General features: G+C 38.7%; 1 protein-coding gene across 1 annotated transcript; it reads right to left on the bottom strand.

Annotated features, from left to right (window-relative positions):
- Nucleotides 1–8,015: 8,015 nt before the first annotated feature.
- On the bottom strand, nt 8,016–24,224 carry rap1gapl (RAP1 GTPase activating protein-like). Its single transcript, XM_028809976.2, has 20 exons — nt 23,773–24,224; nt 23,468–23,503; nt 22,803–22,893; nt 22,629–22,664; nt 22,279–22,326; nt 22,156–22,194; nt 21,851–22,057; nt 21,667–21,767; nt 21,204–21,282; nt 21,006–21,059; nt 20,792–20,875; nt 20,603–20,703; nt 16,710–16,839; nt 16,457–16,609; nt 14,243–14,314; nt 14,005–14,091; nt 13,292–13,441; nt 13,077–13,178; nt 8,299–8,357; nt 8,016–8,164 (listed from the first exon to the last, which is right to left on the bottom strand). The coding sequence occupies exons 1-20, from the start codon at nt 23,841–23,843 to the stop codon at nt 8,044–8,046; spliced, it is 1,821 nt and encodes a 606-aa protein (XP_028665809.1). The 5' UTR covers nt 23,844–24,224; the 3' UTR covers nt 8,016–8,043.
- Nucleotides 24,225–26,128: the final 1,904 nt, after the last annotated feature.

The raw sequence follows: 26,128 nt of genomic DNA, 5'->3' as shown, positions 1-26,128 counted from the left end.
ATTGCATATTTTCTGTTAATCCAATAAACTTAATGTCACTGTTTCCATAATGCATGTCATATATTAAAAGGAAGTTTCTACTTTGAAAGCTCAGCCAATGATAAACAAAAATCCAAATAATTAAGAAGGGTTCCCAAACTTTTTCATATGACTGTATCTTGTAAATATGCATATGGGAATGCCTGTCTAACACCACCCTGAAACACCCATATATGGAGTACGCTAATCAACCTCATACATTTGCAATCACGATGGAGCAGAACGTCATTGGCTGATAGAGCTGCATTGCTCCTGACACATCGAGACCCCAACTCTTGCATTCAAGTATGGGAGAATGCCAGCATTGCAAGTCTTAATTTTGGCATGCATCACCCCCCACCCCTCCCACCCCACCCCATATATATATATATACTGTATATCAAGAATATCCACAGACCCCACATCTTTAACATTACTCATCCCCAACATGTCCTGTGGGCCTAGTACACGACAAGTCCACCCTAAATCTTACTCTGCCTTTACAATCAGGATTCCTGTAGTACCTTGAACATAAATGTTGCCTTCCTTTTCTTATGCCTGAACATTTCTCAGTTACTTTCTGATTAAATTGAGTAATTTTAATTCTTTCAAAAAATGTAGCCTCATACTATTATCTAAATCAGGATTTCCCAACCTTTTCTTTTTTCTGTAGTGGCGCACTTTTTATAACCAAAATCATCCCAAGGCACACCACTGTTTGACTGGCCACAAACACAAACAATAATTCTAATGCAATTCCTCAGCTGCCCAAAGGGGCAGTACTACTGGAGAAGCTGGTAAAAAGCATTTCCGATATCAGCGTTCACAGACACAGCAAACAGCAAACAAGGAAAGCAAAAAAGGCATTCCTTACACCAAAACCAGTTAGTCAACTCTGTTTGTCATAACAAGAGCAAGAAAACGCATGTGTGTTAGGTTGTCCTCAATCACTTGCCTGCTGCTGAATTCTTAAATCAGGTCAGTCCAGTCAATTCTCCTTCAACTTCTTTCCTTCTTGAATTATAAATGGGTGTTTCATTAAAGAAATAACCAAATTTTCTTTGATTTCTGAAGTTCCACTTGAAGTTGCCATCTCCCTAAAGTCACGCTTGCTCATCTGTAGTTACATTAATGGCTGATGTGAGCTGTACACCATTGATGTGGACTTGAAATAGTGTGTTGACGTTTTTTCCAATCACATTAGATTAAAAAAAATCTAAAACAATGCTAGTTCTCTGCCAATAAATGTGTGAGTATCTGGGGCGCAGAGAGCTGTGTCCCTGGAAAAATTTAAAAGCAACCAATTAAAGGGCAGCCTGAGGTCACCTGCTGGCCAAAGGATCAAGGACTTACATTCACTTTCATTTGGCCAGCACCCTTGACACAGGAAATATGGGTATTTATACTGAAATTAAACAAATGCAAGTCTGAAATTTTAGTGGATGTTGACATGTGCAGACACCAGGCACATCAAACAAATAAACAGATTTATTTCATGATTATTTCACATTACCTAATTCATTTAAGTAAAATTTTTAAACATTTAGAAGGAGGTGGTGCACTTACGTCTGGCATTACAAATTCCTACTGGAACTAAAATTCAGTTGGTGCATCATATTCATCGTTTTTGAGGTGTAACATGTTTGTCACGTCAATGCACATAATAAAAGCGGTTTGGTGATTTATTGTGCATGTGAATTGACATTCAGCTGTTTTGGCTCCATTTCCCCACTTGATCAAGGTTGTTCTTATTTCCCAGTTTCTCTGAAATGTTGTGTAGATAGATAGATAGATAGATAGATAGATAGATAGATAGATAGATAGATAGATAGATAGATAGATAGATAGATAGATAGATAGATAGATAGATAGATAGATAGATAGATAGATAGATAGATAGATAGATAGATAGATAGATAGATAGATACTTTATTAATCCCAGGGGGAAATTCACATACTCCAGCAGCAAAAAATATTAAATTAAAGAGTAATAAAAAATGCAGGTAAAAAACAGACAATAACTTGAATAATGTTCAACGTTTACCCCCTATGGTGGAATTGAAGAGTCACATAGTTTGGGGGAGGAATGATCTTCTCAGTCTGTCAGTGGAGCAGGACAGTGACAGTCTGTCGCTGAAACTGCTCCTCTGTCTGGAGATGACACTGTTTAATGGATGTAGTGGATTCTCCATAATTGATAGGAGCCTGCTGAGTGCCCGTTGCTTTGCTACGGATGTCAAACCGTCCAGCTCTGTGCCAACAATAGAGCCTGCCTTCCTCACCAGTTTGTCCAGGCGTGAGGCATCCTTCTTCTTAATGCTGCCTCCCCAGCACACCACTGCGTAAAAGAGGGCACTCGCCACAACCATCTGATAGAACATCTGCAGCATCTTACTGCAGATGTTGAAGGATGCCAGTCTTCTAAGGAAGTACAGGCAGCTCTGTCCTTTCTTGCACAGAGAATCAGTATTGGCAGTCCAGTCCAATTTATCGTCCAGCTGCACTCCCAGGTATTTATAGGTCTGCACCCTCTGCACACAGTCACCTCTGATGATCACGGGGTCCATGAGGGGCCTGGGTCTCCTAAAATCCACCACCAGTTCCTTGGATTTGCTGGTGTTCAGTTGTAGGTGGTTTAAGTCGCACCATTTAACAAAGTCCTTGATGAGGTTTCTATACTCCTCCTCCTGCCCACTCCTGATGCAGCCCACGATAGCAGTGTCGTCAGCAAACTTTTGCACGTGGCAGGACTCCGAGTTATATTGGAAGTCCGATGTATATAGGCTGAACAGGACCAGAGAAAGTACAGTCCCCTGCGGTGCTCCTGTGTTGCTGACCACAATGTCAGATCTGCAATTCCCGAGACGCACATACTGAGGTCTGTTTGTAAGATAGTCCACGATCCATGCCACCAGGTATGAATCTACTCCCATCTCTGTCAGCTTGTCCCTAAGGAGCAGAGGTTGGATGGTGTTGAAGTGTGTATGCATGGGTCACTGTTGCCGTTAAGTATTAAGCTTTCGCGTTAACTTCTCTTTTATGATGTTTGCATGGGAAGTTGCATGTGCACATTCTGAACCTCTTTTTGTGCATACACAAGCTTCATAAATGAGGACCCTGATCTTTTCATTTTCATGAGACTATCAAATCAAGAAATATAATGTATTGTGTATCTCGATATATTTTCTCAGCTCTTCACTTTCTGCTATCTTCTCATTGCTTGTAAGATCCAATCTAAACTCCTGGTCTGACTACAGTTTCCTACATGTATTTACTCCGCATGTGTTTATGTCTTGCTTCTCAGTATGTTCCTTCCCAAAATGCTTGTTATAGTATAACCAGCTTAATTACTGAGCATACAGTCTACTGACCCACACCCACTTTTTATAAACTCACTCCTTCACACAACACCTTAGAACTGTTTGTGATGATGCGGGTTCTATTCCATGCTCCCAAACAGCTTCTGGGAGCTCTTGACTCCGACACCATCGATAATGTCACCGATGAGTTGGACAGTGAGGCACAACAATGAAGCAAGGGGATGGTGCAAAAAGTGCAAAGTGCTTTTATTAAAATCAACAAACAAAAAATAAAGTTCAAATAAATAGTGCAGTGCTTCAAAAATAAGTCATTAAATAAATAATCCACTAGTGGAGGTTAAAAACACAATGGGAAAAAAAATCCCTTTAAAACAATGAGGTTAAAATAACGGCTGGAAGCAGTCTGGTGCATCCTTGTTTAACATGGCAACTCCCCTGCTTCTCCCTTCCGGGCCCCGCAACACAGGAGTCGCCCTACCAGCATATGCAGCTCCTTCAATACTGGTCCGGTAGCCCTCCGATTCCCGGTTGTGTCGGGCTCCAGCCGGACCAAGACTTGGGTTCCCCCGCAGCGGCCAGGGCGCTCACACTGAGGCTCAACACACCCAAAGCCTCCACGACTCTGCTCCTTTAGACGGCCAGTCATCTCCACTGCCGGTCACTCCTGCTCCTCCCAATTGCTGCTTCTTCTTCTTCTTCTTCTTCTTCTCCCTTAACCTCCCATTCTCTCTCCTCTCTTTTCTTCTCCCTTCCTAGCCACCTCGCGCTTCTATTTATTATGGGGACGTGGACAGGTGTGGCAATTAGCAGCTCCCGGCATCAATTACGGAAGCGGACGACTTCTCATCTGTGCACTTAAATGAGGACCGTCCGCCTCACACATCACCTGGGAACCGCTCCCGCCACATATACCATGCCCCCTCTCTAAGCTGCGAGTGCGGCGATTATTTATTTTAAAAGTGGCCTTTTCGACGTGAGCTGTGGACCCGCTACACCACACTGTTTAGTTTCAATTTCACATTGCTGTGCTTGGGACTGGAGCAAGCTGTAAGATGTAAATTTGGACTTCATTGCACTGTACCCCTACATCTTGAATGCTTTTGCATATTTGTCATTCTAATTGTCTGTCTCTTTCAGATTTTTGTAAAAATGTTTATTTCTTTTTGTGAATAGGTGCCTTACATTTTTATAATGTATACTGTATATGTATATTAGCAATAATAGTTTTGCTATATAACAAGATTACTGCTCCTGTCCTGACAGCAGCCTAAGCACAACTTGTCATCTTGGTGGCAGCAAATGTTTTATTTCTGTTAGGTGACAATATTATTAACAATTTCATCCTCTTGAAATTCTTGGCCTTGCAGTGGATTTTGGTAACTGTACTTTAACATAACTACTCAGAAGGTCTGCTGTGTTTTATTCTTGAATGTCCTACTTTGACATATCTTTGTCCACCAGTAGAGCAGAGTTTTGATTTATTCTCCAAAAGCTAGTGACCTTCAATGGCTCAACACATCTTTTTTTGCTTCTGGCGTCTATTTGTGCCCACAATGTAGACTTATGAAATAGACTATAAGTAAAACTATGCATATTTATTTATATCTCCTGAGTAAACACACCCACATACACTCACTAAAATAAGAAAAAAAAGCAAATAAAGTGATGCTACAGGAGCGCTCTTCTGGCTTTACTGTTTTCTTTGACTGGGTTAATTGGGCCATTCAACTTTAAAAATGAAATCATTATTCAGCTCTATTAGGCGTTCATTGCTTCTTTCAACATACATTTACTCCTGCAGCAACACTTGAAAAATATTACGTACACATCTGTTCCATTAAAATCTGACACCAATTGGACCAAAGCCTGTGTGGTAAAAGACTGGAGGCACAAATGTGACATGTACTGTATCTCTTAAACAAAGACAAATAAGCTCTTGTTAAGTGACTCATGCCCATGAGAGGGTGAATTAAGAAGGATAGGATGAAATCAATTAATTCCTTGGTTCACACTATGGAGAAATGGCAGGATGTCCATATGTTATGACTTTCCCTTCTAACTCATTATTCGGTGGTCACACAATCTCAGAATACATCAAAATGAGATGTTGTAGGAAAAATGTCAACAATCCTTACACAAGACACTTTTACAGCATCTGCACTCCGTGATCACCCTAATTTAAATCAAATGCAGACTGATATGGCTGTCAGCATTACAACATTAGGTTGAATACACATACTGTACATACAGGGAATTTAAAAAGTATTCTGACCCCTTCACTTTTTGCACATATTTTTCTGTTGTTGATTTAATTTTAAATGGATTGATTTGCCATGTTTTCTCATTAGCCTACAATCAAAAACCAAAAATGACAAAGTGAAAACACATTTTCAAGAAGGTTTGCAGGGTTATTTTAAATCATAAACTGAAATCTCTCCTTTATTCAGAGTCAGAATTCAATACTTTGTAGAAGCCCTTTTGGCAGCAGTTACTGTCTGAGCTCTTTTCCCAAAGCCACTCCAGTGTTGCCCTGCCTGCATGCTTTGGGTCATTGTTGTACAGAAAGGTGAAGAAAGGTGAATCGTCACCCTAGTCTGAGGTTGTGTTCACTCTGGAGCAGGTTTTCTTAAAGCTCCTCTCTGTATTTGGATTCATTCGTTCTTTTCTCAATTCTAACCAGTCTCCTTTGTCCCTGCCATTAGAATCGTCCATAGCATGAAGCTGCCACCACCATACTTCCTTGTAGGGATGGCGTTAGGCAAATGATGACCAGTGCCTAGTTTTAGCTAGATAGAGCGTTTGGAGTTCTGCTCAAAGAGTTCAGTTTTTGAGACCAAAGAATCTTTTTCATCATGTTTTCAGAGTCCTTTAAATGTTGTTTGACAAAGTTTTACTCAAGAGTGGCTTCTGTTTAGTCAATCTACCATAAATGCCTGATTGATGGAGTGCTGCTAAAATGGCTGCCCTTCTGACAGGTTCTCTCATCTCAGCAGATGACTTCTGAAGCTCTGTTAGAGGAACTATGGTCATGTTCCTGATCAAGGCCCTTCTTGCCTGGTTACTCTGTTTAGCCAGATGGCTAACTATAGGAAAAGTCCTGGTGGTTCCAAACTTCTTCCATTTTAGAGTTTTTGAGGGAAAACTCCATGGGTAAAAATGGCAAATGAATCCATTTAAAATTACATTTACAACACAGTAAAGTGTGTGCAGAAAGTGAAGGTGTCTGAATACTTTCTGAATCTACTGTAAGTGCTGGAGTTAACGAAAATAAAGAAATGAAAAATGAGGAAAGCTGTTCCCTAAAGATTAAGGGGAGAATTCTCAGAAATGGCATGGAAGCAGGTCTTTTTGTGATGAAGATAAGGGTTTACCCCAGACAAAAATGAAACATTAAGTGTTGAAGGTGGGAAAATCTAACTCAAAGAATTATCCTAAAGCCTGTCACCACAAACTATATAATCCAAAATTTTACTTACATAAATTAGAATATGACATATAATGTTCTGAAGGTGGTTTGCTGTACATAACACTGTACAAGATAAAAAAAGAAAAGGAAAAAATATTCACATCATTTGGTATAACCTGCTTTAATTCACACTTAACCCATAGATGACCTGCCCAGACCTCATCTCTTCTGTGGAACATTAGATATCTATACACTTGTCCATTTTCCAATCTTTGTAATCAATTTTCAGGTGGCAGGTGCAAGAGCCTATTGTGATAGCATTGGATGCAAGGCAGAATCAACTATGATTAGCGGGTCAGTCCATAACAGAGCACACTCATCAACAGATTCATTCACTTTAATACAGGAACAATTTGTAGTTGTTCATTTTCTTAAAATACACAGGTTTGGGATAGAGAGGCAGATAGAATTTTATATGTGAGGAAAATTGGAGTAGCCAACATTAGACCATTTGAGTTGAATGTTACTTTAAAAGAACTTGTCCAGGGAAATTTGGGCGTTCTGTTGTGGTGGCACATCGATCGTCTACTATAAGTTGAGCTGAAGTCAGAGAGTATGGGTTAGCCAGCAAAAGTGGTTGAAACACAATCTTAAGACTTACCTTACAAAAATCTAGAGCAATATTGTTAGCTGGGAGATCCAAGCCACACACTGCTCCTAGTGGCACTGCAGGATTTATTACATAGTTGTTTGTCTGAACATCTGTTGGATCCATTGTATGTGATTCTGTTTAGTATTAGTGTGTAAAGTAAGCCAGAGTGGGAGGATGTTGGGAGCAGGAGAGAAAGGGTGGCTGGGTGCTGCTGGATTGTAGAATGCTTTAGGTAGAGGATGCTGCAGTTAAGTGTGTGTCTGTTTAATAAAGTGAACTCCTGCCTCTGCTGCCCCAAAGTCTATGGCTTGAAATGGCCCCCTCAGCCTTCTAAGGTGACATATATAATTTTGATGAATATTACTCACAAACAGGAAAAGCATACATCCACTGATTATACTCTGAACCAGCAGAGAATTGTTAATTCATTCCAAGGCTGGAAAAGATAGGTGTTATGATGTTAAAAGGATAGGCATTTTGGTGTTTACAGTTAAATATAGACTTTATTAAATACTCTTCTCGATTGTGACACTATAAACACCACAATATTTGTCTTAAGTAGCATATCAGATAAACAAATACAATATTTGGTTGCATATTCCCACAATTCTGTTTTTCTTTCTATGTTCAAGGGTCCATCTTTTAGTCTATCCTTCCTCTTCATTACTGTGAACATCAACTCTGCCAGCTGTCCCATTGTTTTCATTTGAGGGTGAAGGAGTGAGAGTACCAACTGGGCCGTTACTAAATCCATGACTGGTCACCTCACTAAAACAAAATATAAATAGGAAGAGGCTATATTTCTCACAGATTTGCACATTTCAATGTAAGATATTATTGTCTGGCTGTTTCTGGGCTTGTCTTTATAGTTGTTCTTGTGCACAGCTTCAGTAACAACCTACCTGCCTCTTTCTTCACTTGTGTTGTCTTTTGCCCCCAAAGTAGTTGAGAAACGTGGCATCTGTGAATGAAATAAAAGTACACAGATTGACACCAGAGAAGTGAATGGCATTCAATTGTGTAATTCAAATGGAGGAGTTGGGAGAGCTCCGGTGGGAGAGGGATGTGGAGAGATTAAATAGACGACCAGGAATCTGTATGCTGGGCATTTCTTCGCAATTTAAATGTGTATTTAAATGAGCAGTATTGATATTATTAATGTGCAAATATGTTCTTTTCCTGTGGGGTGGCTTTAGTTGTTTGCTATTGGAAAGTCACTTCTCTGTATATCAGCCTGTGGGTCAGCCAGTGAGTCCAATCAGCCAAATGCTGAAAAGCTGATCCTTTTTTCTGTCTGTAAGTCTTTCTGTCCAGCTCACCACTTTTGTGCATAACAATCTCCAGTTCTTTGTTGTCAAGCTCCAAATATATTGCAGCATTTGTCAACATATCAGACTTTTGTATGTACTAGTAAACCTTTCAATAAATGGTTAAATCCATTTGATTCAGAATGTCACTCTAAGCCTTTTCTGATGAATTTTCAGTTTGCAGATATTAGCAATAGAACAACTGACATTGTTTCATATTTTTTTCAACACAGATACTGTAATATGTTAGCTGTTTTTGACTATTTTATATTTATTTGTATGGCAGTGTGCAAATGTATTGTTCTTAATGGGATATTTTTTTCATAATCAACAGAAACACTCGATTTTAACCAAAAATAAAATTCAGATCAGTCTAATACAATTATAAAAGAGAATGCACTTACAGTACATGTTTTGAATCTGTTTTGCAGAGGTATAAATTAATAGCCATGTGTCTTTCAGAATAACCTTCTAATAGTCTTATACATCAAGATGCTACAATTTCTTCCATTTTCTCTTTACAAAATTGCTCAGTTATCCAGTTATGTTTCCACCAGTGATCAATCCCTGGCTCTGTTTTACCTGCTGCTTTTATGTTTAGGTCCCTTTTATTTGTTGTTTCTTCTCATTACCTCTGTGGTTTAAATCAAATGTGTGCATCAGTTGCCTTTAAGTACTTAAGTGTGCATCCTTTGCAGAACCAGTTTTCTCTTAGTTCTATGTTGAAGTGTTGTCTGATGATTGGTTTTGGCCAACCTTTGAGATTAATGTTACACATTAGTTTGGATATTTAGTAATGGCTACAGCTTTATATTGAGACTTTGATTTTGGACTTTCATGTTTAGAGTGAATTCTTTTTAATATCATCTACTCTTCATCTGCCCTTGTTCCATCCAAAGAAAAGCGACACTTATACTAGAATGCACAAACTGCAATTCAGCATTCAACACCACTTCCCTTAGAAGCTCATAGGAAATTTGAGTCTGTTAGGCTACAACACTTTCCTATGCAATTGGGTCATAGACGTCCTGAAAAAGAGACCCCACTGAACACTGGCGTTCTCCAGGGCTGTGCACTTAGCACACTTCTGTTCACTCTACTGACTCTAGACCAGGGGTGTCGAACTCCGGTCCTGGAGGGCCACAGTGGCTGCAGGTTTTCATTCTTACCATCTTCTGCATTAGTGACCATTTTTACTGCTAATTAACTTCTTTTGCTTTAGTTTTAATTAACGTGACTCAGGCCCCTTATTTGTTTCTTTTTCCTTAATTAGCAGCAAAACAATAATGAGGTACAAAACAAGCTGCCATATGAACAGCTAACCTGTGCCCATCATACAATATGTAGAAATAAAGAAAAGTGAAGGTCTCAGTAAGGCTGATCTGCTCAGGTCACCAAAACATTTTGATAGTGTTCTTAGATAAAACAGAAAATCAACAGTTTTGGAAATGTCTGCTGTGGCAGAATGGGAGCAGCAACAACCTGTGGAATTAAATAACAAGTTTAATTAACAGCAAGAATTGGCTTCTCATTAATAAAATGGTTGGAGTGGAATTGATTTGAGTTTGAAACCCCAATTTAGCTGGTCATCTTTTGGCTCGTTTCATATCTCATTTCTGTTTGGCTGTCATTTAATGAAGAAACAAATTAATTCAGAGGACTGAATCTTTAAAAACAGGGCTATGAAAATGCAGGGAAAAGAAATTAATTATCAGTGAAAGCTGGTCACTGATTAGGAAAAGAGTTAGAATGAAAACCTGCAGCCACTGCGGCCCACCAGGCCTGGAGTTTGACATATGTGCTCTAGACTGTATGACTGTGTATAGCTCTAACACTAGTGTTAAGTTTGGTGATGACACAACAGTGGTGATCTTATCAGCAATAGGAATAAGTCACCTTGTAGAATGAACAATTGGTGGACTAGTGCAAGTGAATAATGCAGGTAAAAACAGACAATAACTTTAATATGTCTCTGTATATGGATAAGAAATGATTGCTGACTTCAGGAAGGTCCATGCTGTCATCCACACCCCACTGTACATTGAAGGCTCTGTGGTGGAATTCTTTAAAAGCACCAGATTCTTTGGTCTGCACTTGGCAGATTGACCTTACTTGGTCAATTAACACCACCTCAATAGCAAAGAAGGTGCAGCAGCTTCTCCACTTCCTTTGGTGGCTGAGAAATGAAAGCCTACCTCCCCCCGTTTTATTACATTCTACAGGGTTACCTAGAACTTGTCTTGTGTTTATGTAAATATTGTACCTTGGTCCTGGGGGACATTATTTTGTACCACTGTATGCTACAAAACTGTGTATGTGTGGTATGCCAATAAAGTCACTTGACTTGACTTATTTTAGTAAAATGAACCTTTATTACAACTTAACTACTATAAATTTGTATAATGTAAAATTAAAGTGAACTTTTATTTTTTTTATTGGTTGTTGAATGTAAATTGAGGAACAAAAATTCTAACACCCCAGGATGCACTATAGGTGAGTAGCAATTTTCATAGCTGTCCTTACTGAAGTGAAGTGCCTTTAGTGCAGCTTTAATTTGGGAAATACTTCATCATGTCCCAGGTTTCTCACAGATCAGAAATCCTGAGGCACATTTTCTTTATGTATTCTTTTTGTATTTTGCTCTCTCTATTTTGCATCCTAACTCTACAACTGGTATGGCCCAAAGATGCTGTCCCAAAGTGTGATGTTGGTACCAACAATGCTGCTGGGGTGGGCGCTCTGTGACTTTTATACAAATTGAGCAGTGCTGAAAGGGATATGTTATTAAGGTCTAAATAATTTTAGCTTTCACCTTATTGAGATTTTTGTATTAGTCAATTGAAAGACAACACCAATTAAATGCAATAAAATATGATAAGTTCCAAGAGAGGTGATTTCTTTTTAAAGTCTTCATATATGCTTCTAAATGTGTCATTACTAGAAATAATTTTAAAACAACATGAACATGTATTAATAAGAGTAATGTGTGCAAGAAAATATTTGGAAGTGAAAGTTTTTATTTGTTTTAACATTATTTTTTTGATTTTATCCACAATGCCGTTTTGTTTTTCCATGGTCATTACCATTTTGTGGCGCCCATTGAAATAATACTACAATGGCTTACTTTATTCACTGATGTCAAGTTTCATAATATAGTGTAATTGTTGGGACAGTTTATAAGCTGGCTCAATGTGTTCCACAATGTCCAAGTTTATGGATAACAAATACAAAACTTGTGTGTTTCTGGGTATTTTCTGGCCTTCTAGTGTAACAAATCTCTGACAAACAATTTACACCTTGACTTTGTGTTGGCATTTTGTTTTGGTGAAAGATTTGTTTTGAATCTATGGTATTTGACCTCAGCTTGTCTTTTGACTAAACATTTCCATATTCAGACACCTAAAACTTCCATTAACTGACCTATGGTCAGAACACTGGCTAGGCTGCTAGCTGTAATGAACTTATTATGCAACACTGAGCCTGTCTCTTAGCTTAAAATTCACCCGGTCCTTGAGGAAATACAAATCTTGGCACTATTTGACTTGACAGGGTGTTTCGACCCTTCCCAGTGCTATCCTCCCTGAGACAGCTGTGCTGGTTTCTGATCATGAGTATTGAATTCATAGCTTCCAGTTTTACTCTAAACCAAAATCTTTATTTAGAACTTATTGTTTGTAATTCTGTCCCATGATAGAGATTAAGCAGGGCTGAGAAAGATATAGTATTAATGTAGAAGACCTAAATAATTTTAAGTTTTTAATATTAAGCAGGTTTTTGTGATAATCAATGGAAAGGCAATGCCAATTAAATACAATAAAATGTGAAAAGTTCTGAGAGGAGTCTTCATATAAGCTCTTAAATGTGCCATAACTGGAAATGAATTTAAAATAACATAATAACAGTTTATGCAGGATTTTTAATTATGTTTTGTTATAGAATATATTAGCTGAAATAAATTAGTTTTTTACATGTGATTCACAAATATGCAGTTCTTTTTTAAGTAAGGTAGTATGTCTAAATGAAAGGCCATCTTCTCTCAAGCTAGAAAGATAACTTGAGTTTACTTAACTTGTATGGACCATTTGTTACCAGGGATCACTTTGAATATTGTACCTAAAAGTGTTTCTCTTCAAGAGAAGAACTCGGTAACCTGACCCCTTATGAATATAATGATAGACAAGGCAACCATCTGAACTCGGTAACCTGACCCCTTATGAATATAATGATAGACAAGGCAACCATCTGAACTCGGTAACCTGACCCCTTATGAATATAATGATAGACAAGGCAACCATCTGAACTCGGTAACCTGACCCCTTATGAATATAATGATAGACAAGCCAACCAACTGCCCGTTCCCTGGTGATACTTACACTGTCTCTTGACAGTCTATGTTTCTGAGGTGATCCTCCAATTTGTTTTTTCCCACCAGGCCCACTGGTATCAAGAGACTGACTACGAACCCGGATTGCACGCTGAGATAGTGGGGAAAGAGAAAGTGTCCTAAATGCTGCATCTTTAAAAATGATCAAATCAAAACAAATATAAATACTGATACTGCATGTATGAAAGCTGAAAACTGACTGACTTTAAAATTTTCCAGGAAACCTCCTGGTGTGGTGGCCTCATTCTCCATGCATTCCCCGTCTGACCCTGGAGATGCTGATCGCAGCATGATTTGGGAGCGGCTGATGAGTTCCCGATGCAGGGCATCCAGAAGAGCTCCCCGAGTTCGCTCCTAAGTACAGGGAAAATTGGTTTTCATTTTATATAGCACCTTTTACAAAGAACACCATGAGAAGGTATTTAAGCAAATAGACAATACAAAAAGTTAAACAAGATAGCAAAGGTAAATGAAATATACGTATATGTAAAATATTAGGATGTTTCATAAAAAGATCTATCAGGCCTTATGGACCTAAATGGTTCTCTTAAAAATAAAGGATATGTACAATTATATACTTATAATTTTTCCTGAAGTGAATGCTACCCTGCTCATTTTCCTCTGACACCCATATTTCCTGTCAGGTATTTGGAATGAAACATAAACCAAGTCACTATATACATTATAAACTGTATATCGTTCTTGTACAGTATGTGGTAATAGTAACAAGAGCACAAAAAGGCAGTGTCAGAAGTAATTGCCGACTACAAGTTCAAAAATCTCTTGAAAGTCACCACCATGCTTATTATTTTACCCTTAATGATACAATATAGAGGTTAACATTCAATGTATAACAATGAACACACACATACTGACCAATTTCACACAACACACATATACAAAAGAAATAAATTTGCCTCCAGTCTCTTGAACTTCTCAGCCTGGTAGCAGGCTATCTCTGCATTTATCAGCTTGTTGAGGAGGAATTCACGAAGTAAAGCTCCCTGTTTGGAGAAAAATCACAATGGCCACCATCAATTGGTGAGTCTCAGGATTGGACAAGAAGAGAGTCCAAATCTTTGAACAGACAGGATCATAGCTGAAAAGAACCAGGCAAAAAGAAATATGAACATAAACACTTCTGCATTCTTTTACCTTTGTAAAGATAGGTGGTCTTGGAAGGGGAGGGCCAAACTCAGGAACATCTTCTCTGGTAACAACAGACACCTGCATAGACACAGAGCTTTCTTGAAGTTGCAGATATGTATAAATGGATGAATGTGCTATTTAATGTAAATTAGTGAACAGAATATTATACTGAAAAAGCAAAAAATGACAAAGGTTAAAGCTATAAAAAATGACAGTTATATGTAGAAACTATAAAAGCAGATGGGCAAAAGACAAAGAATTATAGGCCACCAAATTAGAAAGAGCATACATAAAAGTATAACATAAAGTGGGCATTGCCCGTTCTTCTAGGCTTTCAGTTGCACACAAAGCCAGTTAGGACAGCAGATTTAACAGGGATACACGAGTTGACTCCTCTACAGAGACTCCAGCAGACAAAGGAGCACAAAAATGGACATTCATTTTAGACTTGTAACCACTAATTGAACCCTGGCTGAATATGATGGACAAAATAACACTTTTAAAAGTAGGCACTGGGTATGTAACTGGAAGGAACCTTGATGAAATCACCAGAGGTTACACCTTTCTTCAATATTAGCTGCATTCATATCATCTGTTCTTTTTAGGGGGAGTTGAAAGCTGAGGATATGGCTATCTTTGGGGAGCTGAAAACTGACAATCTGCTCTCTTTGTGTAAGAAGCCACAACTCTCTGGGAAGTAAAAAAGTCATAAACTTTCTTTGGCCTAGAAGCTACTCTTTATAGAGCCTTGGATCTGGATGTCCTGAAATAGCCCTAAGATCCATTGTGCAAACCCAAGAACTGCGCCAGTGACAAAGTCCTCTCTGAAAAGACTGCAAAGCAAAGTTTCTTTGAGAAATAAACTTCAGTGCTTATACTCTTGTAAAAGAAGCAATAATGCTATTACCTATGATGTTGTAGAGCTCACAGTAAACAGCCTAAAAGCAAGTTGTGGAAGACATCATCACAACACCCCACAGACAAAAGGACCACATAGCAAAGACGGATAGAGCACTCCAACGCAAGAAGAATTTAACCCAAAGCAATGACAACAACTCTACACAATGTCAGACATCATTCTTAAAAACATGGTATTGGAAAACTGTTGATTTATGCAAGATAAATTAGAACTCTAAAAGGCCAGTGAACAGCTGGCCTCTTCTGTGTTATATATATTTCTATAATTATCATGTTTATTAACTAATTGTATTATTCTGACTGTTGAAAACAAGTGTACTTCAGTCACATTGATATACAGTAAGTCTAATGGCCGGAATAATCTCCTACAGCGAAAGATAAGGAAAATAAAGTGGGAGCCTTGCCAAACTATTAGTTAATTGCGGGCATTACCAAAGGCAAAACAATTAATATCAACAAACAAATTCTTCTCCTAACGTCACACATAGTTACCTACTTTTATTTGGCATCCCTAGGTGAGCCATGATACAGAGATCCTTCATTTTCCTACACCACACATAAGATAAATTAAGAGATACTGGATTGAAATGAACACAAGTGCATTCATTAAAATTACATGATGGCAAAAACAGTGTCAACAGTGTAAAAGTGACCACCAGGTCTCTCTGCAACTCAATAATGAAATGTGCCCAGGGAACTGTTCATTTAAACCTATCTGTCCTCTTTCTTTCTAAAGCCAGTTTTCCAGGTATGAGCAGACTGATGCTAACCCCGATAGTTTTGGACACTAGGCTTCAATCAATGTTGAGCCTGATTACAGTTCATCAAAGGACACGTTGAATAGCACTGTGCTTAACCCATACATCTTTAGGCTGTGGGGGGAAACAAGTGTTCCTAGAAAAAGCTTTTGAAGACATAAGAAGAACATGGCAACTCCCCAAGGACTGAGGCTGGGCCAGGAGCCCAGGGCACACCAGGGTTGTAGGCCGGCATAGCACCACTGTACAGCTTAATTATTTACTACTTAATTCCAAACAATTGGTACAATATCTCAGGATCAGTCTGTCTACTAGAAGGTCATATTGTTATCCAGAATATTTAATTCCATTCCATTCTCTTTCCCTGTGTATACAGGGTATTATGCAGGGACCAAAAACTATCATTAGAGTATGTCAAAGATTTCCATTTTTAAATTAACGTATTACCTCAGATTGTTGATATATTTATGAAAAGCAAGTGTTTTAACTAATTTTGAGGATAATCCTTTTGAAATTATGATCAAGGTGTGCTTGTTTCACTCACCTCATAAGTAACTGGCCTCTCCTCCCTTTTTCTTCTAACAACCAGAAATGCATGCAGGAAATTTGAGGCAATGGCATCAGGAGAGAAGGGAGTTTGACCTTCCTGGAAGACCACTGATACAATATCATTTCCAATGTGACGTTTTCTTTGAAGCTGAAAGAGCACAGAAATTGCCGTCAAATGGCCAGACTCCCACATCTGACTCCTGTTCAATTCAAATTTTATTGAGCAATAAAATAAAAATTCTTTATACCTGTTGGGGGTCCCCTTCTGTGAATGGCAACTTTGTGGCAACGTGGAACATTATTTCTTTTCCAGCAAATCTGGTGACCACGGTCTCAACCCCAGTCTGACCATAACATACATCCAGTCCACCCCTAAATCTATGGTGAGAATCCACATATAAATACCAATATTTAGTCAAAAATTTAGAAAGATTAATGTTGTATAAAAAATGGGTTAATGCAGATTCGGCCTTGGAGTGCCACTGTAGCCTTTGATTCCTAATTCATAGGCTAATTCCATCTTTTAATTCAAACCTTGCTTAGTTGCTTGCCTTTGCCTCTGCTTAGGAATTGCTCAGAGTGTTGCTACCCTTTACCAACCCCAGCCCTCCCTGTGATGGCACTACTGGGATTCAAGCTTATGAAGTATGGAGTTGCAAGAAACAAATTTTCCACTCTCATAAATAGGGAATTCCATGCAGCCAGTGGCCGATCTTACCGTATAACTGTGATATGGTTTCCTGAGCAGTCCCAATCATTTCTACAAATTTTGCTGTGTGTGTGAGCCACTAGTTATACCTGCCCCTTCCCTGAGGAGAAGTCTAGGTCACAGCACCATTTGTCTCTGCAGAGGAATTGCTCAGGGTGTATACTGCACCCTTGCCAGCCTTCATTCTCCCTGAGATGACAAGGCTAGGACGTGAATTTAAAACATTGGGAATATAAGCTGTCCACTCAGCAAGCTGAGCTACAGGGAGAAACTCCTTTCAGCCAGCAGTTGACTCATACAATTTGTTAATCTTTAATCATTTTTTTCTCCCTTGAAATTATTTTTTTCCTGATGTTTGCTTAACTTTTTCTGAGGTTTATAGGTACAGAGAATGTTTTGGTATTAAGGTTAGCATCATATGTTTAGATTAGAAAGTTTTATTTTTTTTTAATTAATGTCATTTTTTGATTTTCTCCGTGATGCCATTTTGTTTTTCTACTCTCACCGTCATTTATGGCATCCACTGATGTGATGACAGGTTACTAGGGAGCATGTCACGAAGGTCAAGTCATGTTGTGACAATCTATAAGATGGCTCCGTGTGTTTCACAATGTCCAAGATTATTGCATAACTATCTGGTGTGTTTTTAAGTATTTTCTAGTTCTTTACTGTAAAGAACCTCTGATATCAACTTTAACTTTGGCTTTGCATTTAGCATTTTTGTTCTTGTGAAAGATTTATTTTGATTCTGTGGTATTTTGAACTCAGTCTGCCTTTTGATTTTGATTCTCTATTTCCCAGTCCAGTCCTTAAAACTTCCATTAACTGATCTTTGACCAATACAGTGACAAGGCTATGAGCCCAAGAGGATCCAGGTCATTGCATTATTTATCTCTACAGTGGAATTGCTCAGGGTTTCCGTCCCCTTCCAAACGCATTTCTTTCTGAGACAGTTGTGGTGGGTGGGATGCAAGCATGGTTCATGAGCTGAGACTGGAGAGACTGCACATATACAAAAACTATTTCCTAAGTCCTTCACCAGAATGGCGCAGAGAAAGCCACACATGACACCTTGGCTACAATTTGTTAGATGGCACAAGGAGACACTAAAGTCAACTGAAAGAAGGTTCTTTGGTCTGATGAGACCAAAATTGAGCCTTTTTCTCCACATGGCTAAATGCTATGTTAACTGCACATTATCAAGCACACACTTCCCACTGTGAAACATGGTGGCAGTACCATAGTGTGGGGATGTTTCTCTGCAGCAGGCCCTGGAAGGCTTGTGAGTATAGAGGGTGAAATAAATGCAGCAGAATACAGGGAATTCCCAGAAGAAAAACTGCACCTTGAGAGAAGAATTGTTTTCCAGCAAGACAACAACCCCAAGGGTAAAAGCCAAAGCTACACACAGGAATGGCTTGAAAACAACAATGCTAATGTCCTGGAATGGCGAAGTCAGAGTCAAGATCTCAACCTAACTGAAAACTTGTGACTGGACTTAAAAAAAAAACACAATCCCATGCAATCTGACAGTGCCTGAGCTTTTTTACAAAGAAGAATGAGGAAAAATCGTAGTCTCTAGATATGCAAACCAAACACAGACCAGCCTACATAGACTCAAGGCTGGAATGGCTGCCAAAGGCGCATCAACTAAATACTGGCTTGAAGGGATTGAATACTTATGTGATTAGTAATATAGTGTTTAAATTTGTAACTAATTTAGATCACTTTGCAGAGAACTGCTTTCACTTTGAAATTAGAGTCATTTTCTGTTGATCAAATAAATAAATAAATCTATTGTGATTCAATGCTGTACAACAACAAAATGTGAATACTTTTCATAGGTACTGTACAAATACAGATCTTATGGAAATCAACAAAATGTTATTCCTTTATATTTTTATCACTTGATGCAACTGTAGCCAAGGAAGGAGAAATGTGTACTGAGTAGCAAATATCCATCCATCCATTTTCCAATCCGCTGAATCCGAACACAGGGTCACAGGGGTCTGCTGGAGCCAATCCCAGCCAACACAGGGCACAAGGCAGGAACCATTCCCAGGCAGGGTGCCAACCCACCGCAGGACACACACAAACCCACCCACACACCAAGCACACACTAGGACCAATTTAGAATCGCCAATCCACCTAACCTGCATGTCTTTGGACTGTGGGAGGAAACCAGAGTGCCCGGAGGAAACCCACGCAGATACGGGGAGAACATGCAAACTCCACGCAGGGAGGACCCGGGAAGCGAACCCAGGTCCCCAGGTCTCCCAACTGCGAGGCAGCAGTGCTACCCACTGTGCCACCGTGCAGTAGCAAATATAATAAGTAATTTGTATGTTACTGTGATTTAGGTTTTACATGATTATGCACACATACATGTGATATTTTGCTATATTCTATATTTTACATATAGATTTAGCTTGCATTTCTACACACATACAAAAGTAATTTAGCTTATACAGGTAATATGAGACACTATATGAGCCTCAAGACAGGGCCATTTGAAATGTAACTAGAAAACATGATTACGGCAGTGGTTATGTAGAATTGTAGCATTTATTGTTCATAGGTTGAAATATCTGAATAAAATGATAAACAAAGGCAGCTGCAATACTCTGATGCTGATGTCTCTTGTGTCTTCAAAGTTTATTGTCGGAGTTCTGCCTTGTTGGAAAATATCTAGCCATCCAGCTTATGGACCAAGCCACTTCTGCACAGCTGATTAAGAAAAACTCAGCAGGAGACAAGAAACTTTTCCCATATTTCGTCTGTGCCAAATACTCTTGCTCTGACAATGCTGACAACGATATGCTCTCTGTCTGTACAGCTGCTTGTATAACTGAAGATAAAACAGCATAGAAATCTCTCTAATTTTTGCAGTCTTTTCCTCTCCTACTTGTTTTAAGGTGTATGTGGAAAATTAAGGGTTAGCTTAAGGCTTGAGATAAAATATCCTATTTATGCAGAGTATCGGCCCCTACCAAAAAAACGTGCTTTAGTGTTTGGTGTTCACACTTAAACTACTTGATGTCTGTATTGTCTTGAGTCAGAAAAGATATAAACAAATGGAGAGTTTTGTTTCATCAAATTAACTTAATGTTGCCTCCTCTCAATTCCATCTCCATGATAAAATCACTATGTAATATCTGAATGAAGGTTTGTAAGTTATTTCATGAAGTGTCAAAAAATTATCAACAATGGAATTGTTCTGATTTTGCCTCAAATACTCCTGTAGTACCAGAGGTTGTTGACTGCCCCCTAATCCAAGTCTTGTCCTACCAATATTAAAAAGGAATTTATCCACACAAAGACACTGAATTGTTTCTTACCGAAATTTAAAGGTTGTCAAGTTGGCGTTGCAGGAGAAAACTAGTAAATTCACACAAGAACACTCTGAATTAAATGAATGAAACATGGTTTTACCCTGTATAGCCACTGAGAGGCACTGTTTTACCAAGCACAGACAAGAATTCAGCAAATTCAAGAGTTTCCTCACAGTTGCTCAATATGGCTTCTTCTGTTAGCTGATAAAGAAAAAGACATAAACACTTCAGCTATGATATAGACAATCTATATACTCCAGCAGTCTGCCAATTTCAATTGTTAGCTAACCTGTCCTTCTCTCTGAAACAAGACTCCAAATTTGAACTGGTCACTGAGCAGATGTTCATCAAAGGATCGGATCAGCTGGGAGGCCTGAAGGAAAATAAGGAAAACAAAAAGGGAAAAAAAATTAATAAATACAGCAAAACTGAGTTGAAAGTGACCACAAAACATTTCATTGTTGCACATTTTGCAAGTGGATTAATCAGCGCTCAGTACTCACCTTAGGGTAAACAACTGGATAGAAATGCTCCACATTCAAATCTTCACACAAGAGCTAGGGTGTTAAAAAAGACATAACACCTGAAGGTTACCAAAGTTATTCACTGATTTAGATTTTATTTTATAATTTAGTGTCCCTACATTAAATAAAATAAATACAGGCTATTGCAGAAAGTTGAAGTTCAAAGGTCAGGTCAACCTTGGCAAGTTGACAGATGCTGGGGAACTCAGTTGGACCCATGCTGGAGAAAATACGATGAAGTGAAACACTCTTCATCCTAAGAAAATAGCAGAAGTGAACACTAGAAAGAAGGAAGTGCATAAGGATGAGGATATTTTTGTATCTATTTCTACACTTCTTTTTTGCATGCTATGTTTGTAATTATAATGTATTGCTATATGTTCAAGGAAGAGGGCATACAGTAACTAAAAGAAAACTTTGAATTTAATTAAACTTAGGATTTAACAGTTTATTTGGTGAAACCTAATTACTGCTAAATAAATAATGCTATTTTTGACATAGAGGAAGGATGAGGGAGACAGACATAGAGAGAGAAGGTACTATATTAGACAGATGGATGGCACTATACAACAGATGTACTTTTGAAAAACTGCACATTTGGTAAATATGTTTTTAAAAGTTGCATTTTTAGAACTTAAACCTCAGTATAAGTCGCAGACAGCCCAGGTCACCTTCATCTTGACGAACTGACAGAACAACATTTCCTTGGGTACTATCAGTACCATAGAAATTCTGATGATCCTGAAAACATGAAAGAAAATAAGGGTGAGTTTGAATTAAAGAGTCTGACACAGGATGAAGTGAAACCCACCTCAATGACTTACTTTCCCAAAGAAATGTTGTCGGTAAATTCGAGCCACTGGGTCTCTCTCCAGTAGGATAGTTGCAGGGGTGGATGAGCATTTGCTTTCCAAGATGAGATCATCTGGGTTGCTCCATTCCTCAGCTGATATATAGCGTGATTCTTCCATCCGATAGCCCCCAGAAGGGGGGACAAGAATTAATGGAATGGGTTTTCCTTGCTTAATAAGCTAGTTAAGGGAAGAGAAAACCATGAAGAGAAAAAAAAACTTTTATACTCTTTGCTTTGGATAACAGCCTTACCTAAAATTAAGGGTTGGCCACCTACCTCCTGAATCCGTGTATATATGCTGATTTTTTCCTCAGTCTATAATAACATGAGAAAATCATGGCATTAATACACAAAAAATTATAGTACTATTATTTAAAGTGTGTTTTTGTTTTCTTTCACCTTATGTGGAGGAGGGAAAACACATCTCTGCTCATCCAATCTGCTGCCCTGTAAGAAAAGAAAATAAAGAACTCCAAGTTGCCTAAGTTACAAGATAGAAAACAAAGGCACTAGATAGACAGAAACATACAAGTCAGAAAAGGCACCAAGTAGCAATTACAAAGATAATGGTTAAACTGATAGATAGATAGATAGATAGATAGATAGATAGATAGATAGATAGATAGATAGATAGATAGATAGATAGATAGATAGATAGATAGATAGATAGATAGATAGATAGATAGATAGATAGATAGATAGATAGATAGATAGATAGATAGATAGATAGATAGATAGATATTTCTAACCTGCATTTTTTCAATCATTTCAAAGAGGTCAGCTGTCTGAAAGCAAAACAAATATCAGTCTTTAACAGCAATATCAAAAAAAAAGAGGCTGGCTATAGAGTGTAAGCCACAACTTTCCATTAAGAAGGAGGGAACAAACAACAGTAGGTTCAGCTGCAGCACGGAGTCACTGACCTTATGATACACTGACCCACTGTACAGTGTACTCATGTCCTGCGATGCGGAGTCCAGTATATCTGTAATTCTGTGAGTACCATCAGTTTTACTAGAGAATTAAGACAAATATGTGGAGTTATTGTATGAACCAAGTGGTCAGTTTAGTAAATGTGTTTATTGTGCTCATTTACTTTAATCCATATTATTATATATTAGCATCAAGAGAATTTCCAATATGTGAGGTGTATCCAGTTGTTCTTTTTGTCTAGAAGATGTTACTTTGTGTAGCATATGCTCTCTTATTCTATAATGTTTGTTTTCTTTGGTCTGACTTCTCAGTTCATTTCGGCACCAATTATTCTCTCTGGCTAATCACTGGTCATGCTCTCCTTGACCCTCTTATTCAGAACCTGTCTAGCCAGCTCCCTGTCATTTCCCAATTGCCTGCTTGGCTACAAAGACTGACCCTTCTTCTATTAAGTAATTGTCAGGTCCTCTGGGTAGCACTTTATTTTAGACTATCAGTTGACTCAATATTCACTTGTTTCCCAGATATTAAGTCATTTTAGTTTACTATTGCAAGTCATTTTTCCTCTAACATCTTCGCAGCTTTGTGATACTGAGTCACACATAGAAGTCATATATTGCAGTCAATTGAAGGAGCCCAAAAAATATATGCTTACCTTGGGTATCCGGTGCAGGCAAAAAATTTATCTGCTCTGAAAGCAAATAAGAGAGGTTAAAGGCATGTGAGGCTGATTTGCATCTCCCTCCCAACATCCTATGAAATGTACAGGTATCCACTCTGAAGCAGCAGAATTTTCATCTCATTCTCTCTCTCTCCAATTTGCTGCCCCAGGTCCTTGATGTTATTTCCAGAAAGGAATTTAACTTTTTATGACCCGCCTCCAAACCCCCTCCAACCCTCCTACCCCCCTCCATCTCTGACAAAGCTACGAAGGCTGTTGCACAGGCTTTGATAACATACCCCCCGTATGCCCCAAAAGTAAAGCTGCGCTTCCGAGTAAAAGGTTTCTCCTGGTCTCTTTTTCTCTCCATTGCTCAGCATTCTCTGAGTTGTGAATTTATGTTAACCTGGTGAATCTTAGTGTCCTGCAATCGATTAAGTCGGTCTAGTTCAGTTATAGGCTCCTCCTTCTTCGTTGTTGTCATTGTCCTCCTGTTATCATCTTGGTTTTTTCTTTTACTTCTGCCCACTTCCCTTACGTTTCCCTACTATGTACACCATTGGCTTTAAGCTGCCCATTATCCTCTGACACTTGCAAGCCAAATGCTAGGTCCTTTATCTCTGTTCCTCTCTGACAGCTATTATTTGTTAAAAATGATAATTCTAAAATATATGGATGGATAATTGAATCCTCACCGTCTTTTTCCTCCTAACTTCTTTTGCTATGATTCACTATCTCTTTAAGCAGCTAGTCATTCAAATACTAATCCTCTTTAACTCTCCCGCTCCACCTCTCTCTCTCTCTGAAGTCAGGAACCCCCCACTCCCTTGACCAACAATATCTACTTCTCCTTCAAACGCTTACCCCCCCCCTTTCTTATTTTCTTCCCTGCTGGGCTCAAATTAGGCCTCCCAGTATGGGAGGTGCGGGGCAGGGGGGCTCGGAGAGGGGGTGTTTGGTGAAAGGGGACTTAACCACTTCACTTAAGTGACTACTGTATAATGGGGGCTGAACTTGTTGCTAGCAGCTATGCATGCTCTTATTATATGTGAAGGACAGACTGTAAGACATACAGACAGGAGTCTCTTTGCACCACTCATGAATCTATGCCAGCTCCCAGCTGGCTGTATTCAGCAAGTGTTCAGACACAAGCAGACTCATAGTCGAGTGAAGGATGTTGTAAAGGTCTCCCTCTTCGAACTTCCACCTCATACTGCTCATGCATCCTGAGTTTCTGCTGGGAAATCATCAATTATTGAAAGCCAGAGAAAAAGAACAGAGGAGCTGGCCAGAAGGAGGCAGGATGGGGGCTGGCAGTGTTGGCATGTGATAATGACTGAATAGTATGAATATACTGACCTGGCCAGTGTCTCCTGGAGGTGGTTGTAGCATATTCCAGATGGAGGAATTGGCTTAAGGCTGAGATTGTAGTGGCTGACAAGAAAAAAGTTCCAGTTTATGCAATTATGTTTTTAAGTAATTTTCCATGTATTTTTGTATAGACACTGTCTCAGTGGGTGCATACATCTATCCATTTCTTTAGTTCTTTTTTTCAAGTACCTTGGTTGCAGGAAGCCAGAGATTATAACAACATCAAAAGCAAAGAAGGAACCCTGAAGGGGTGCTAGTCCATCATAGTGTGTTGCATCCATAATAACACTCATTCACATTGGGCCACTTTAGAATCACCAGTCACCCTATCTTGCATAGCTTTGGGAATGGGAGAAAATTGGAATACCCAGAGAAAATGACTGAGAAAAGGCCAAAAGGTAAATTCTACACAAAGACATAACCAAATGGGAAGCTGAAAAGCTGTAGTATCACACACTGTACCAAGCAACAAATAGAATTTCACACGTATACAGTCTCAACATAGGGGTAAAGCACCATATCTTTACATATGGGCATTTATAGATTTATTAGGCTTGTTCATCCTTGCATTGTCAAACCCATTTAATATAAATGAAGTTTGTAGGGACTGTAGCCTGTCCCAGCAGCATCAGGTATAAGGCTGGAACCAACTCTTTTACTGTAACACCAGTACATAACAAGGCATATTTAGACTCACACCCACACACTCTCACACGGGTGTAAACCTAGATTCACTGATTAACCTAACACTGTCTTTAGGTTGTGGGAGGAAATATGAGGGACGTTGGTATATTAAAGAACATTTTAAATTAGGGTGTGCCCAGTAATGTGAATTTCCCCTTGGGATTAATAAAGTATCTATCTATCTATCTATCTATCTATCTATCTATCTATCTATCTATCTATCTATCTATCTATCTATCTATCTATCTATCTATCTATCTATCTATCTATCTATCTATCTATGTTTCTTCATAGACTTCTTCTTTGGCTGAAAGTACTCAGTGTAACTCTGACAGAGAGAGGATGGGCAGCATTATTCATAATGGCACTCAGTTTAATTTTAATTCTCTCCTTCACTACTGCCTTCAGGGTTCTGGCCATTACAGAGTTGTAGAAGATGTGAAGGATGTGAAAGCTGTCACTTTCCACATTAAAGGAACGTAGTCTCTGAAGAAAAAAGTGCCCTTTCTTATATAGTTCCTCTGTGTTTTGAGTTCAGCCCAACTTGTCATTGATGTCAACCTGAAAGTACTTGTTAGGAGTGCACTACCTCTGCATTCA

The sequence above is a fragment of the Erpetoichthys calabaricus genome, chromosome 9 (assembly GCF_900747795.2).
Source record: "Erpetoichthys calabaricus chromosome 9, fErpCal1.3, whole genome shotgun sequence".
Taxonomy (NCBI): Eukaryota; Metazoa; Chordata; class Cladistia; order Polypteriformes; family Polypteridae; genus Erpetoichthys; species Erpetoichthys calabaricus.
This window is presented reverse-complemented; position numbering and strand designations above follow the sequence as displayed.

Bases quoted from the DNA above. Each gene is read 5' to 3' on its own strand.
- rap1gapl (XM_028809976.2), bottom strand. From the start codon at position 23,843: ATGGAGAGAAAAAGAGACCAGGAGAAACCTTTTACTCGGAAGCGCAGC. The intron at 21,060-21,203 runs GTTGACCTGACC...TTAACACCCTAG, and splicing joins GCATCTGTCAACTTGCCAAG to CTCTTGTGTGAAGATTTGAA. The intron at 20,704-20,791 runs GTTAGCTAACAA...TTTCTTTATCAG, and splicing joins TGTTTCAGAGAGAAGGACAG to CTAACAGAAGAAGCCATATT.